The sequence below is a fragment of the Nicotiana tomentosiformis genome, chromosome 2, assembly GCF_000390325.3.
Source record: "Nicotiana tomentosiformis chromosome 2, ASM39032v3, whole genome shotgun sequence".
In the NCBI taxonomy this organism is placed as follows: Eukaryota; Viridiplantae; Streptophyta; class Magnoliopsida; order Solanales; family Solanaceae; genus Nicotiana; species Nicotiana tomentosiformis.
In genome coordinates, this window is record NC_090813.1 from 100,313,722 (window position 1) to 100,330,440 (window position 16,719).

Below are 16,719 nucleotides of genomic sequence, written 5' to 3' on the forward strand. Positions count from 1 at the left end.
TGCAGCACGTGAGTTATCTGTGCGGATCCAGATATGATATTATAGCATGTGAGTTATCCGTGCAGGACATGAGTTGTCCGTGCTTATAGCGCTTGGGCTGTAGGAGCCCCTCATGAGTCTATACACACCCCTAGTGAGCGCAGTTGACTATAAACAGGGATCGGGCTGCACGCCGCAGCAGGTATTATATAGCGCTGAGTGATTGAGTGTTCTGAACATAGTGAGAGAGAATGCGAGATAGTGAGATTGAGTACTCTAAGAGTGTAAGTACATGAGTACAATCTTTGCGATACATTGGATTGACATGCACACATGACATACATGCATAGAGATGTGTTTTCCTCATGCTGTACGGTATCACATTATTCATGATTTCTCACACATGTTGACAGATGGGCATAGTGATACATTTATTTTACATTGGTTATCTGGAAAGAAAATGAGACATTTTATTTATTATTGAAAGGATTTTGAAAAAAATTATTGTTTTCAAACTTATTCATATTTTTGGTAACTTCGGTAAACGATTTGGATTTTCACTGATGTACTTGAAAGGCAGAACTATTTTCAGAAGTCACGATTTAGCTTAGCATTTATTCTTTGAGTTACTTCTGGTATTACTTGTTTTATATTGTTATGAACTATTGTTGGTTATGGAAGTTGGACTCTGACCTTGGTACAAGCTCGTCACTACTTTCAACCTAAGGCTAGGTTTGTTACTTACTCAGTACATGGGGTCGGTTGTACTGATACTACACTTCTGCACATTACGTGCAGATATTGGCTGTCGTTGTTGCTGTGTTCGATGGTTGCCGGATTTGAAAATGTACCTGTATTCCGGTTGTTGCTGCCTCTTGTTCATGGTAGTCTTAGATTCATGAAAACTCTGTTTATGTACTTTTCAAACAGATGATGTGTTATTTCATACTAGCTTTGTATACTCTATTCTTAAAAGCTCATGATTTGTACTACTAGTTCTTGGGAAAATGTAATGGTTTCACATATTTTCTTTAATAATTGTCTTGTTAAATTACATTGGAATTGGATAGTGAATAGTTGGCTTACCTAACGGGTTGGATTAGGTGTCATCACGACTAGTTAGATTTAGGGTCCTGACACCTTACCATAAATTCACCTCCTCTATATTCTCCTATTCCCTCAAATTCACATATATACATGCTCTCAATTTTGGGAAGGACCTATTATGTACATTTGTTTCCACCTTTTGGTGCTAGCTAGGCTTCCTAGATATGATAATAGATTAGTGTTTTTCTATAGGATGAGACAATTTCCTACTCAACATCCCTGCGATAATTAATCAATCTCCAGTAACCAAACTTATAACTCAAATAATTAAAAAAAAAAGGTTGCTTAAAATTGAAAACAGAAGAAATCAAAGAACAAAAAATCAAAGGGGCAAATAAACAATGAACATGAAGTAATTTTAGCCGTCTAAATATACCCGAATTATAAAGAAAGTAGATATATTGCATGTGGTAAATTCTAGAGAGAAATATATTTCATTTGGTGAAGATATGTTAGTGAGGTGTAGGAGTTACAAGCAGCTTCAACACGTAACGTCTGAAACATAGAAGCAATCAGAATTTAAGGACTAAAGATCAAAGCTATACACAGTAGGAAGAGAGAAAAAACGGACTTTCAAGATAGATAAATAAAAAATTAAAAAAAATTATTATTCTCACCGTAAACCACAAAACTCCAAGCACTTTGCTCCATCGTGCAAGTAGAGTTTTTAAAGGTTTCCACTAAATAATGTAACATTACATTGTGGAGTTCCAAATTCCAATATGGTTGATATGTGATTGTAGCAACGCTCATGGGTGTAAAACACCATATGACTATAGTTATTTTTTTCTAGGAACAATTAATATACGTTTTCATAAATACTCAGGAACTTGGAGTTCCTCCACAATGGAATTCTCATGTTCTGATTCTGGAAGATATTGAAGAGGAAGAAGAATATATTCGAAAGAAGGAATACAAAGAGGTGCAAATAGTCTGGAATTAAAGGAGGTGCGAGAAGTTGAAGAATGACTAAACGTTACCAATCAAGTTGTAAACGGTTTAAGGAAAAAGAATAAATTAGTAACGGCAAGAAAAGGAATAAAGTAATAATAATAATTAGAGAAGATAAATAAGGAATTTGTATTTAAAATAAGGAAAAAGTTCAAAAATTTGAGAAAATAGATAAATAGAGATTCTTGCCTATGAGGCATGCCACATCATCTCTCAATTTTCCATCTTTTATATTATATATAGATATAGATATATATAGATTAGCTTTGCCTTGCTCCTCTTCTTTATTCTCTTGAGTTGGTTCACTCATCAAGAGGTATAATAAACGGATGAGTACTAACGTCTTTCTAATAGAAGTATTCTGTATTACTATAATTTGAGTTTGAATCTTTTTCTAATTCGTGGTTGATTGGCGAAAATTCATGGAGACCCAATTTTAGTTGAATTCAAGAATCTAAAAATTAGGTAAAGTTTAGTATTATAATTTTATCCAATATGAATTATCCCTTTGAAGAATTTTAGATAACGGAGGAGTGCTATATCTTTCTAAAAGAAGTATTTTTTTAACTTGAGTTTGGAAACAATCTTAATTCATGGCTGATTGGGAAATTCATGGAGACCAAATTTTAATCGAATTCAAAAATCTAAAAATTAGGTAAAGTTAATATTATAATTTTATCCAATATGGATTATCTCTTTGAAAAAATAATTTAGCTTTTAGGGACATAAAAGTCGATCAATATTTAGGGGATATTTTCGTCATTCAATATTTAGTGTGAAACATTCGTACTTTATAATAATATAGATATAGATATAGATATAGATAGATATAGATACAGATAGATTGTCACGTCCCAAACTACCCCCTAGACGTGACTGGCACCCAGCATACACTACCCGCCAAGCGAACCATACTTTCATGCCTTAGCCATTAATTTGCAGTATTTGATTAATTAAATAAAAGTATCCACATAATCTGATAACAATTACGTACAATTAATACCTCGAAATATAATACAGACACTCTAGCCCAAATCCCACACTAGACCATGGAACATCTAAGAGAATTTCAAAAGACATCATATGAATAAATAATAAAGACTCTTTTGGCAGCTTCCACAAACAATGCGGTGGCTCACCTCAATAACTGAATCAACTCTAGCGAACTCGTTAGTTACTAGCTCCGTCTTCACCAATAGTATCTGCATAGACATGCATGTAAGGAGTGAATTATACGTAAATATATTCCAGTAAGATCCTTGACCCGCTACTTTAAATATCCCTGGAACAAATGTTAGAAAATACAAACACACAACGAGCACAGATATAATATGCACATAACTCTTTTCACCATATAATTACTCTATAAGGCCCAAATAATTATTCAACAACAACACTATATATATCTTAACACAATCTACACTAAAGACTTGTCATTAACGACAGTGTAGAAAATTAACCAAATACTCTAACGAGTCCACGGCAGCATACACAATGCCTCAAATCTATCACGGCGACATACACAACGCCCCAAATATATTACGGCGGCATGCACAATGCCCCCAAATCTATCACGGCGGCATACATAATGCCCCAAATCTATCGCGGTGGCATACACAATGCCCCAAATCTATCACGGCGGCATACACAATACCCCAAATATATTACGGCAGCGAAGAAATAATTTCTAACGCCATAGCACAAGGCTACGCCACATCACACTACACCACAAATCACTTATTAAATAATTTCAGTTTTTTTTTACAAAATAATATATATTTGTGACTGGTCAAAGACCACCGATTCTGCCAAGCGCACGCTCGTCCCAACACATGAACCAGACAGACAAAATATATTTTTAAAACGGGTTTTGTAAAAGCAAGTATCAAAGCTTGAAGTCTCACTTATCTCGGTAGCGACAAGTTTTCCAACCTCATGACCTCTAGCACACCAACCAAACGGCCTCCAATGGCCTCAATCTATGCAAATATTAATTAACAATGTCAATTATTCTAGTCGGGTCAAATATCAATATCCCAAACCTTTAATCTTAGAGTTGAATCTTAAATTCTTAATACTCCACCTATCAAATACCATATTTTTAAAGGTAAATACATATTCCAATATTTCAATCTAAACTCAATGTTTAATATATATATATATATATATATATATATATATATATCCAGTATACTAATACTCATATCCCAAAATAATAATCATAGAGTATAACAAATGATACCGTAGCTTATAAACCCAACAGTTTGGAAACCTTGGTAACTTAGTATTAGTTTACTAACTTATCATGTCTGCTAATTATGGCTTAACAATTGATTCTATATTCTATACTGTCATAATTACTAATTGACCACAATCAATTGAAAAGGCATATATTAAAATACAGTACAATACCTGAGCATGGCCAAACGTCCTTAGTTTGCTTTCTTTGCCTTCTTTTCTTAGCAAAACAAAGTAATATATTTTGCATCTCTTTTTCCCAAAAAGTTTAAGAGGGTGTTTGGTTGTAACTATCCCGGCCTGTCGTTTTGAGTATTACAATCTTGTTCCCCATTTAATGCTCAATTTATACCTTATATTTGTTATGTGATTTGCCGAGGGTAATTGGTTCGGGTCCGGTGAGGTTTAAGAATGATTTGGAACACTTAGTTCCAAGGTTTATAATTTAAGTTGAAAAGGTTGACCGGATGTTGACTTATGTGTAATGACCCCGGAGAATTTTTGCTAAGGAAATTAAGGTTTTGTGGTGCCGAGGTAGATCAATTAGTACAACTCACTGCGGCTCGGGCTTTTTGGGTTGAACAATGCACTGTGGAGTAAAGAAAAATTTTCGGCATAAGAGGACATTTTTGCGGCCCACTATGCGATCACATAATCACTCTGCGGACCGCATAATGGTTGCAGAGTGAGGCAGGTAAGGGGCCGTTTTGGATGCCATTTTGCGGTCGATTATGCGACCGCAAAACTGTTTTGCGGTTCATTATGGGACCGCAGAACAGGTCTGCGGGCCGCATAGTGACCGCAAACCCAGGCACGTTCTTCCTAGTTCTGGAGGTCAATTATGCGGCCAATATGCGGACCGCATATCCATTATATGCGACAGCATATCCTGTTCCGGAGCTTCATTTTTGGGTTTTTACAACCCAACCCTACTTCGTTAAATACACGCAAAGGGCCATTTTTGAGCCAAAATCTGACATTTTTAGAGAGAAGGGAGAGTGTTCTAGAGAGAGGAAGAAGCTCAAGTATTTTGTTCATCAAGATCTTGTTCAAGCTTTGAAATCCAACAAGGAAATATCACAAGATCTTCACCCAAGAGGTAAGGTTCTAACCTCTAGTCTTCAGTTTCGAGTTTAGGTAAAGATGAGTGATTAAAAGTATGATTCTTGGGTGTAAGAGTATTATTTATACGTATCAATAATGTTTATGGAAAGATTATTGAGTTCAAATGGGTAAAGATTGGGTTGAAAATAGTAGAAATCTTCAAAGACTTTAATTGAAGATTTGAGGGTCGAGTTGATGTCGGAATTTGGTGAAATTTATATGGTTGGACTCGTGGTTGTATGGGCGTTCATATTTTGTAACTTTTATCGGGTTCTGATATGTGGGCCCCATGGATAATTTTTGAGTTAATTTCGGATTTTTATTGAAAAATTAGTATTTCCTTATGGAATTAATTACAATAATTGGTATTGACTGAATCGAATTAACTAGATACGAGTCTTTCGGAGACCAATTCTCGTGGCAAGGGCATAGTGGAATAAAGAATTACACAGTTTGAGGTAAGTAACAGTTCTAAATTTGGTCCTGAGGGTATGAAACCCTGAATTATGTGTTATGTAATTGGTTTTGAGGTGACGCACATGCTAGGTGACGGGCGTGTGGGCATGCACCGTAAGAATTGTGACTTGGTCAAATTCCATGGGACTGTGTAGTTGAATTATCTGTTGATATCCATATATTTTCTATGTTTTAGGGAAAATTGAGCTGAGACTCGTATTAAAAAATCATGCTTAGACATATGCTGTTATTATTGGTACCCCACTGGGGTCATTTTTGTGGTTGAATTATATGTTCAAATTATAATTTCACACTCAGTCATGTTTATTCATTTCATATCATATCTCAGTCTCTGTTGATATTTATTTAAAACATCATATTATCAATTTTGGGCTGATTATCATGATTTCTCAGAGCCCGAAAGACTGGAGAGGTTGATGACTGAGTGGGGCCGAGGGCCTAATTGTGAGGATATTTATGAATCGGGTTGTACGCCGCAGCATGTTTTTATTGATTTATACCATGATTGGCTTGATATAGCGCTTGGGTTGAAGGAGCCCTTCCGGAGTCTGTACACCCCTAGTGAGCGCAGGTACCTACTAAACGCGAGTGTCAAGTGATGAGTGACTGTGCGGAAAGAGTGACTGTGAGGAATGAGTGACTGTGAGGAATGAGTGACTGTGAGGAAATAGTGACTGTGAGGTTGGATTGAATGGGAGGACTAAGTGACTGTTACTCTGAGAGGATGCATTGATTTCATTATTTGCTGCATTTCAGCTGTCATCTATCACTATTTTGGAAATTTCGGAAAAACATTCTTTTATGTTTCGGTCAAATTTGATATGAAATTTCTGTGAAATTTTAAATGTTGAACTTGAGAGCATGCCTACCCTTTTATGTTGGAAAGTACTGTATTTGGACTTAGCTGAGAAGCTCGTCACTACTATCAGTTCCTTATTTATTATTGTTACTTACTGAGTTGGTTGTACTCATACTACACCTTGCACTTCGTATGCAGATCCAAGTAATCTCGGACACAGTGGGTGTTGATTCTTTCACACAGTTAATTTTCCGGAGATTCAGAGGTAGCTGCTATGTTTCGCATACTTGTCTCTCCTTTCCTATCCTTTGTTTATTGTATTTGGTCTCGGATTATAATAGACCGGGCTTCCCAGACTTATAATGTATAGATGCTCATATACTCAGTGACACCGGGTTTTGGGAGTGTGTTTATTTCTAATGTTTGTGAGATTTACTCTTAAAGGTAATTATTATATTTTCAGTATTTAAAAGAAATTGTGGGTTATTGATATTGTCGGCTTGCCTAGTATCGAGATAGGCGCCATCACGACGGGTGAGATTTTGGGTCGTGACATGTTGGTATCAGAGCCTAGGTTACATAGGTCTCACGAGTCATGAGCAGGTTTAGTAGAGTCTTGCGGATCGGTACGGATACGTCTGTACTTATCTTCAAGAGGCTGTCGAACCCTTATGAAAATTTCACTTTCTTATATTCTATCGTGTGAACTTGTTGATTCCGGAAAACTAAAAATTCTGTTATTCTATTCTCTCACAGATAGTGAGCACACGTACTATCGGATTGGACGGTCAGCTAACAGTTAAGGCCGCGAGAAGCCGGGGTCGTGGTAGAAGCCGGGGTCGAGGTAGAGGTCGAGGTGTCACTCGTACAGCAGTTGGAGCAGCACCTGTAGCACCACTAGTTGCTCCAGCTCAGGAGCAGATTCCAAATGTAGTTGAGCCGGTAGGACCCGCTCAGGCACCAACTGTGCCCATTAAGATTCCAGTCCTAGAGGAGGCTTTGGCTCATATATTGACAGTTTGCACTGCCTTGCTCAGGTGGTTTCGGCTCAGGCCGCACCAGCCACTTCTCAGGCCGGGGGAGGTACTCATACCCCTGTTACCCGTGCTCCAGAGCAGGTAGTGCAGGGACTTCAGATACCGGGGACACTACCAGCCCAGCCAGTTGTAGCTGCTCAGGCCCCGGTAGTTCCTGTTATGGCAGATGATGAGGAGAGCAAACTTGAGAGATTTGGGAGGCTTCGACCTCCATCATTTAGCGGTGCTGAGTCAGAGGATGCTCAGGGTTTTCAGGATAAGTGCCAACGGATGCTTCAGACATCAGGTATTCTGGAGACCAGTGGGGTCTTATTCACCACTTTTCAGTTTTCTGGGGCTGCCTTCAGATGGTGGGAGGCTTAGGAGAGGCGTAGGCCAATCAGTGCAGCACCACTTACATGGCAGGAATTCTCTATTCTCTTTTAAGAGAAGTTCGTGCCGCAGTCTTGCAGAGAGGAGTTGCGCAGACAGTTTGAGTAGTTACGTCAGGATGGCATGTCTATGATGTAGTACGAGATGAGATTTTCTGAGTTGGCTCATCACGCAGTTTGGTTGGTTCCCACTGATAGCGAGAGGATTAGGACGTTCATTGATGGCCTCACATATCAGCTGCGATTACTTATGTCTCGGGAGAGAGTATATGGTGCTACTTTTGATGAGGTAGTTGACATTGATCGGCAGATAGATATGGTTTGTAGTCATGAACGTGGAGAGAGGGAGGCCAAGAGGCCTCGTGGACTAGGTGATTTCAGCGGTGTTCCCTCAGGGGGTCAGTTTTACCGCGGTAAGGGTTATCCTTACAGACACGCTCAGAGGGGTCGTCCAGTTCACCATGGAGCATCATCCGGCCAGGGTTCATATAGTTCTCATCAGGGTCAGTCATCTCTCAGTGCCCTACTAGCCCAGAGTTCGTCCCGTGCCCCTTCAGTTCTGGGTTCATTTGCATCGGGTGCTCCTAGCAGTTATTCTAGTTCTCGGTGCCGGATTCAGTCTGCACCACCACCAATACCGGGGAGCTTCTTTGAGTGCGGGGAATTTGGGCATATGTGGAGACAGTGTCCTCGTCGCTCGAGAGGTCCAGTGTAGTAGAGGAGTCGTACTATGACTTTAGCACCAGTTGCTTCACCACTCACCCAGCCAACACGGTGTGGGGGTTAGTCAGCTAGGGTTCGCCCAAGAGGGGGAGGCCGATTAGGTGGCGGTCAGGCCCGATTCTATGCTTTTCCTGCCAGGCCTGATGTCGTTGCCTCAGATGCAGTGATCACAGGTGTTGTCTCAGTGTGCCACAGGGAAGCTTCTATATTATTTAACCCTAGTTATACTTATTCGCATGTATCATCGTACTTTACTCATTATATGGATATGCCCTGTGACTCCTTAATTTCACCTGTTCGTGTATCTACGCCAGTGGGAGATACTATTACTGTAGACCGTGTGTATCGGTCATGTGTTGTAACTATTGGGGGACTGGAGACTAGAGTTGATCTCTTATTGCTTAGTATAGTTGATTTTGATATAATCCTGGGCATGGATTGGTTTTCCCCATGTCATGCCATTCTGGACTGTCTCGCAAAAATCGTGACGTTGGCAATGTCGGGGTTGCCAAAGGTCGAATGGAAAGGGTGTCTAGATTATGTTCCCAGTAGGGTAATTTCTTATTTGAAAGCCTAACGTATGGTGGGGAAGGGGTGTTTGTCATATTTGGCTTTTGTGAGAGATGTTGATGCAAATACTCCTACTATTGATTCAGTACCGATAGTGAGAGACTTTTCGGATGTATTTCCTACAAACCTACCAGGTATGCCGCCCGACAGGGATATTGATTTCGGTATTGACTTCGTACAGGGCACTCAGCCCATTTCTATTTCTCCTTATCGTATGGCACCAACTCAATTGAAAGAATTGAAAGAGCAACTTCAGGAACTCCTTGAAAAGGGGTTTATTAGGCCTAGTGTGTCACCTTGGGGTGCACAGGTTTTATTTGTGAAAAAACAAGATGGTACTATGCGGATGTGCATTGATTACAGACAACTGAACAAAGTTACAATCAAGAATAAATATCATTTGCCGCGTATCGATGATTTATTTGACTAGCTTCATGGAGCGAGGGTGTTCTCTAAAATTGATTTGAGATCGGGGTATCACCAGTTGAAAATTCAGGATTCGGATATTCTAAAGACGACATTCAGGACTCGTTATGGTCACTACGAATTTCTTGTGATGTCATTTGGGCTAACTAATGCCCCAGCAGCATTTATGCACTTAATGAATAGCGTATTCCAGCTGTATCTTGACTCATTTGTCGTGGTATTTATTGATGATATCCTGGTATACTCACGTAACCAGGAGGAACATGCACAACATTTGAGTATTGTACTACAGAGGCTGAGGAAAGAGAAACTTTATACCAAATTCTCTAAGTGTGAGTTCTGGCTTAGTTCGATGGCATTCTTGGGACACATAGTATCCAGTGAAGGGATTAAGGTGGATCCAAAGAAAATAGAGGCAGTTCAGAGTTGGCACAAACCATCGTCAGTTACTGAGATTCAGAGTTTTCTCGGCTTGGCTGGTTATTATCGTCGCTTCGTGGAGGGTTTCTCTTCTATTGCATCGCCTATAAATAAATTGACCCAGAAATGTGCTCCGTTCAGGTGATCGGATGAATGTGAAGAGAGCTTTCAGAACCTGAAGACGACTTTGACTACAGCTCCAGTATTTGTGTTGCGTACATGTTCAAAGTCTTATACTATGTATTGTGACGCGTCGTGTACTGGTCTCGGCGCAGTACTGATGCAAGACGGTAGGGTGATTGCCTATACGTCCAGACAGTTAAAGGTACATGAGAAGAATTATCCGATCCACGACCTTGAGTTAGCAGTTATTGTTCATGCCTTAAAATTTGGCGGCATTACTTGTACGGTGTCCATTGTGAGGTTTATACCGATTACCAGAGTCTACAACATCTGTTTAAATAGAAGGATCTTAATTTGCGGCAGCGAAGGTGGTTAGAGTTGCTTAAGGATTATGATATCACCATTCTCTATCATCTCGAAAAGGCCAATGTGGTTGTCGATGCCTTGAGTCGTAAGGCGGGGAGTTTGGGCAGCTTAGCATACTTACCGGTAATAGAGAGGCCTTTAGCCTTAGATGTTCAGGCCTTGGCCAACCAGTTTGTTAGATTAGATATTTTCGAGCCGAATCGAGTTTTAGCTTGTGTGGTTTCTCGGTCTTCTTTATTTGATCGCGCCAGAGAGCACCAGTATGATGATCCCCATCTGCTTGTCCTTAAGGACACGGTTCAGCACAGTGATGCCAAGGAAGTCACTATTGGGGATGACGGTGTATTACGGATGCAGAGCAAGCTATGTGTGTCTAATGTAGATGGTTTGCGTGAGTTGATTCTCCGGGAAGCTCACAGTTCGCGGTACTCCATTCATCCAGGTGCCGCGAAGATGTATCAGGATTTGAGGCAGCACTATTGGTGGAGGAGAATAAAGAAAGATATAGTTGGGTTTGTAGCTCGGTGTTTAAATTGTCAATAGGTGAAATACGAGCATCAGAGATCGGGCGGATTGCTTCAGAAACTTGAAATTCCGGAGTGGAAATGGGAGCGTATTACCATGGATTTTGTAGTTGGACTTCTACAGACTTTGAGAAAGTTTGATGTTGTTTGGTTGATTTTAGATCGGTTGACCAAGTCTGCACATTTCATTCCAGTTGGTGCTAATTATTCTTCGGAGCGGTTAGCTGAGATTTATATCCTCGAGATTGTTCGCCTACACGGTGTGCCAGTGTCCATCATTTCAGATCGGGGAATGCAGTTTACATCATAGTTTTGGAGAGCAGTGCAGCGAGAATTAGGTACACAAGTTTAGCTAAGTACAACATTTCACTCTCAAACGGACGAACAGACCGAGCGCACTATTCAGATATTGGAGGATATGCTACGCGCCTGTATCATTGATTTTGGAGGTTCTTGGGATAAATTTTTGCCACTTGTAGAATTCACTACAATAACAGCTACCAATCGATCATTCAGATGGCTCTGTATGAGGCTTTATATGGGAGGCGGTATCGGTCTCCGGCGGGTTGGTTTGAGCGGGTGAGTCTAGGCTATTGGGTACTGATTTGGTTCAGGATGCTTTGGAGAAGGTTAAATTGATTCAGGAGCAGCTTCGTACGGCGCAGTCTAGACAACTTCGCATGCCGACCGGAAGGTCCATAATATTGCTTACATGGTTGGGGAAAAGGTTCTGCTCAAAGTTTCACCTATGAAGGGTGTGTTGAGGTTCGGAAAGAAGGGCAAGTTGAGCCCTCGATATATTAGGCATTTTGAGATACTTAAGAAAATTGGAGAAGTGGCTTATGAACCACCTAGTCTATCAGGTGTTCATCCAGTGTTCCATGTATCCATACTCCGAAAGTATGTCGGGGATCCATCTCATATTTTGGATTTCAGTACAATGCAGTTGGACGGTAATTTGACTTATGATGTGGAACCGGTGGCTATTTTAGACCAGCAGGTTCGAAAGTTGAGATCAAAGGATATAGCTTCAGTGAAAGTGCAGTGGAGAGGCCAGCTAGTCGGAGAAGCTACTTGGCAGATTGAGCGAGAGATACAGAGCAAATATCCACACCTATTTGAGACTCCAGGTATAATTCTAAACTCGTTCGAGGATGAATGTTTGTTTAAGAGGTGTTTGGCTGTAACGACCCCGGCCGATCGTTTTGAGTATTACAACCTCGTTCCCCATTTAATGATCAATTTATGCCTTACATTAGTTATGTGACTTGTCGGAGGTAATTAGTTCGGGTCCGGTGAGGTTTTGGAATAATTTGGAACACTTAGTTCCAAGATTTAGAATTTAAGTTGAAAAGATTGACCGGATGTTGACTAATGTGTAACAGCCCCGGAGAATTTTTGCTAAGAAAATTAAGGTTTTGTGGTGCCGGGGTGAATCAATTAGTACAACTCATCGCGACTCGGGCTTTTTGGGTTGAACAATGCACTGGAGAGTAAAGGAAAATTTTTGGCAGAAGAGGATATTTCTACGGCCCACTACGCAATCGCAGAATCACTCTGCGGACTGCATAATGGTCGCAAAGTGAGGCATGTAAAGGGCCATTTTGGATGTCATTCTGCGGTCGACTATGCGACCGCAGAACTGTTCTGCGATTCATTATGCGACCGCAGAACAGGTCTGCGGGCCGCATAGTGACCGCAAACCCAGGCAGGTTTTTCCCAGTTCTGGAGGTCAATTGTGCGGCCGATATACGGACCACATATCCATTCTGCGGTCGCATATGCGACCGCATATCCTGTTCCGGAGCTTCATTTTTGGGTTTTTACAACCTCACCCTACTTCGTTAAATACACGTAAAGGGCCATTTTTTAGATAAAATATGACATTTTTAGAGAGAAGGGAGAGTGTTCTAGAGAGAGGAAGAAGCTCAAGTGTTTTGTTCATCAAGATCTTGTTCAAGCTTTGAAATCCAACAAGGAAATATCACAAGATCTTCACCCAAGAGGTAAAGTTCTAACCCCTAGTCTTCAATTTCGAGTTTAGGTAAAGATGGGTGATTAAAAGTATAATTCTTGGGTGTAAGAGTATTATTTATACGTATCAATAAGATTTATGGAAAGATTATTGAGTTCAAATGGATAAAGATTGGGATGAAAATGGTAGAAATCTTCAAAGACTTTAATTGAAGATTTGAGGGTCGAGTTGATGTCGGAATTTGGTGAAATTTGTATGGTTGGACTCGTGGTTGGATGGGCGTTCAGATTTTATAACTTGTGTCGAGTTCTGATACGTGGGCCCCACTGGCGTCTTTTGAGTTAATTTCAGATTTTTATTGGAAAATTAGTATTTCCTTATGGAATTAATTACAATAATTGGTATTGATTGAATCGAATTAATTATGGCTAGATACGAGGCTTTCAGAGACTAATTCTCGTGGCAAGGGCATAGCGGAATAAAGAATTTTACGGTTTGAGGTAAGTAACAATTCTAAATTTGGTCCTGAGGGTATGAAACCTTGGATTCTGTATTATGTGATTGATTTTGAGGTCACGCACATGCTAAGTGGCAGGCGTGTGGGCATGCACCGTAGGAATTGTGACTTGGTAAAATTCCATGGGACTGTGTAGTTGAATTATCTGTTGATATCCGTACATTCTCTACGTGTTAGGGAAAATTGAGCACAGACCCATATTAAAAAATCATTCTTAGACATATGTTGTTATTATTGGTACCCACTGGGGTCATTTCTGTTATTGAATTATATGTTCAAATTATAATTTCATACTCACTCATATTTATTCATTTCATATCATATCTTAGTCTATGTTGCTATTTATTTAAAATATCATATTATCAATTTTGGACTGATTATCATGATTTCTGGGAGCCCGAGAAACTGGAGAGGTTGATGACAGAGTGAGGTTGAGGGCCTAATTGTGAGGATATTTATGGATCGTACTGCACGTCGTAACATATTTTTATTGATTTATGCCATGATTGGATTGATATAGCGCTTGGGCTGAAGGAGCCCCTCCGGAGTCTGTACACATCCCCAGTGAGCGCAGGTACTTACTAAGCGTGAGTGTTGAGTGCCGAGTGATGAGTGACTGTGAAAAAGAGTGACTGTGAGAAAAGAGTGACTATGAGGAAAGAGTGACTGTGAGGTTGGAGTGAATGGGAGGACTGAGTGACTGTAACTCTGAGAGGATGCATTGATTTCATTCTTTGATGCATTTCAGCTGTCATATATCACTATTTTAAAAATTTCAGAAAAAACATTATTTTATGTTTCAGTCAAATTTGATATGAAATTTCTATGAAATTTTAAATGTTGAACTTGAGAGCATGCCTACCATTTTATGTTGGAAAGTACTGTATTTGGACTTAGCTGAGAAGCTCGTCACTACTTTCAGTTCCTTATTTATTATTATTACTTACTGAGTTGATTGTACTCATACTACACCATGCACTTCGTGTGTAGATCCAGGTGATCCCAGACAGAGTGGGTGTTGATTCTTTCACACCATTAATTTTTCGGAGATTCAGAGGTAGCTGCTATGTTTCGCAGACCTTGTCTCTCCTTCCCTATCCTTTATTTATTGTATTTGATCTCAGATTATTATAAATCGGGTTTCCCAGACTTGTAATGTATAGATGCTCATGTACTCAGTGACACCGGGTTTTGGGAGTGTGCTTATTTCTAATATTTGTGGGATTTACTCTTAAACTTAATTATTATGTTTTCAGTATTTAAAAAAAATTGTGGGCTATTGATGTTGTCGGCTTGCCTAGTATCGAGATAGGCGCCATCACGACGGGTGAGATTTTGGGTCGTGACATTGGCTAAACTTGTAAGCTGGTCAAACTAGCTTATAAGCACTTTTCGGCTTATTAACGCGTTTGGTAAAGTTAAAAGTGTCTATAAGTCACATATTTATAAGTCAAAAATAAGCCAAAAGCCATAAGTTGGTCACCCCCAACTTATGAATTTTTAGCTTATAAGCGCTTTAAGTTTGACCAAAATTTTTACTATTTTATCCTTAAAATATTCTTTTTTAGAAAAAAACTCTTATATCGATACTCACTGCCTCAAGTATTGTTTCAACCTAAACCGCCTGCCTCTTTAAGTCTTGAATTCTCATTGACTATTTAATATAAATAAATTCTCTATTCCTTTGCATATTTGTATCTTTGTGATTATGTATTAATCTTTGAACTGTATGTAATAAATGAGGACATCAAAAAATTTGGTGTATTGCTTTCTAAGTGTTGTGGTGATGAAAATAGTGTTTGTTTCTTTTCAAATATTTTGTCCTATTTAGGTTTATTTTTTATTGAGTAACTTTCATCAATGTATTAACTATTATAACTTATAATTATATGATTATCATAAAAATTATCTTATCTAAGCACATTTATATTTAAAATAAAATGACAAATAGAATATTTTATATTTGAATCGATTTGGAATCTAAAATTTTGAAGAAATTATGCCCTTATAAGTGTAAACAGTTATAAGGTTATTTAAGTCATTTTAACAAAAAAATAGCTTATCAACACTTTTTTATCAAATACTGCAATAACTTATTATTAATTTCAGCACTTGTATCCAAACACGTAACTGCTTATTTATTAAATCAATTTCAGCACTTAAAAATACTTTTCAGCACCTAATGCTTATCAGCTAATCCAAACGGGCTCTAATTAATAATTGACATAGCTTAAGAGTTGGACAACAACTAGGGTTACTTATCGGACGGATCGGGCGGTTATTTACGCCTAACGGTTCGGCTTATCAGTTAACAATTTTTTAATATATTAATCCGCTAGCCACCCGATAAGATATTGGGCGGAATGGTATCGATTTAGCTATTATCGGGCTCTTTATCGGTCTATTTATATATCTTCTATGTATGTTTACATATTTTCCTGGAAATGCATATGATATTCTTTGACTTTTAGAAAAATAATTATACGTGACAGAAGCAATTAAGTTTGGGCTTGGCCCACTAATATATCAAGGCAACCCGATGCACTAAACTTTCGTTATACGTGAGATTCCGAAAAATGACCGGACCACAAGGCCCACTAATATATCAATTTAGCTAATTGTCCAAAGTATCCAAATTATGCCTAATAGCTACTTCTTTATTTCATATCACATTCTCCATACCCCTTAATATTTAAATATAAATTTCAAAATTATGAATATATATATATATATGCACCCACATATAATATAAGTAATAATTATTTTTCTTTAGTAGTATACACAATGAAAAAAAATAAAAAAAATAAAAAACTAAGAAAGTAACTCAAGGGCTCTTTCTAACAACTCAAACTCACTTCCAAATATTTATAACATTATTTCCATAAATTCTACTATCTCCAAGAATTCCATATGATTAAATCGAGCACCGATATAGTTCTAAAAAGAATCATAAAAAAAATTGCGGGCCGTCACATAGATATAGATATAGATTAACATGTTATAACACGTTTT

At 38.8% G+C, this 16,719-nt stretch overlaps 1 protein-coding gene across 1 annotated transcript; it reads left to right on the plus strand.

The window, feature by feature from the left end:
- Positions 1–8,208: 8,208 nt before the first annotated feature.
- Positions 8,209–8,778, plus strand: LOC138905320 (uncharacterized). The gene has a single exon (XM_070193833.1). It carries the CDS (start codon positions 8,209–8,211, stop codon positions 8,776–8,778), a length of 570 nt encoding a protein of 189 aa, XP_070049934.1.
- The last annotated feature ends 7,941 nt before the right edge of the window (positions 8,779–16,719 follow it).

Coding starts and splice junctions, on each gene's coding strand:
- LOC138905320 (XM_070193833.1), top strand. CDS start 8,209: ATGAGATTTTCTGAGTTGGCTCATCACGCAGTTTGGTTGGTTCCCACT.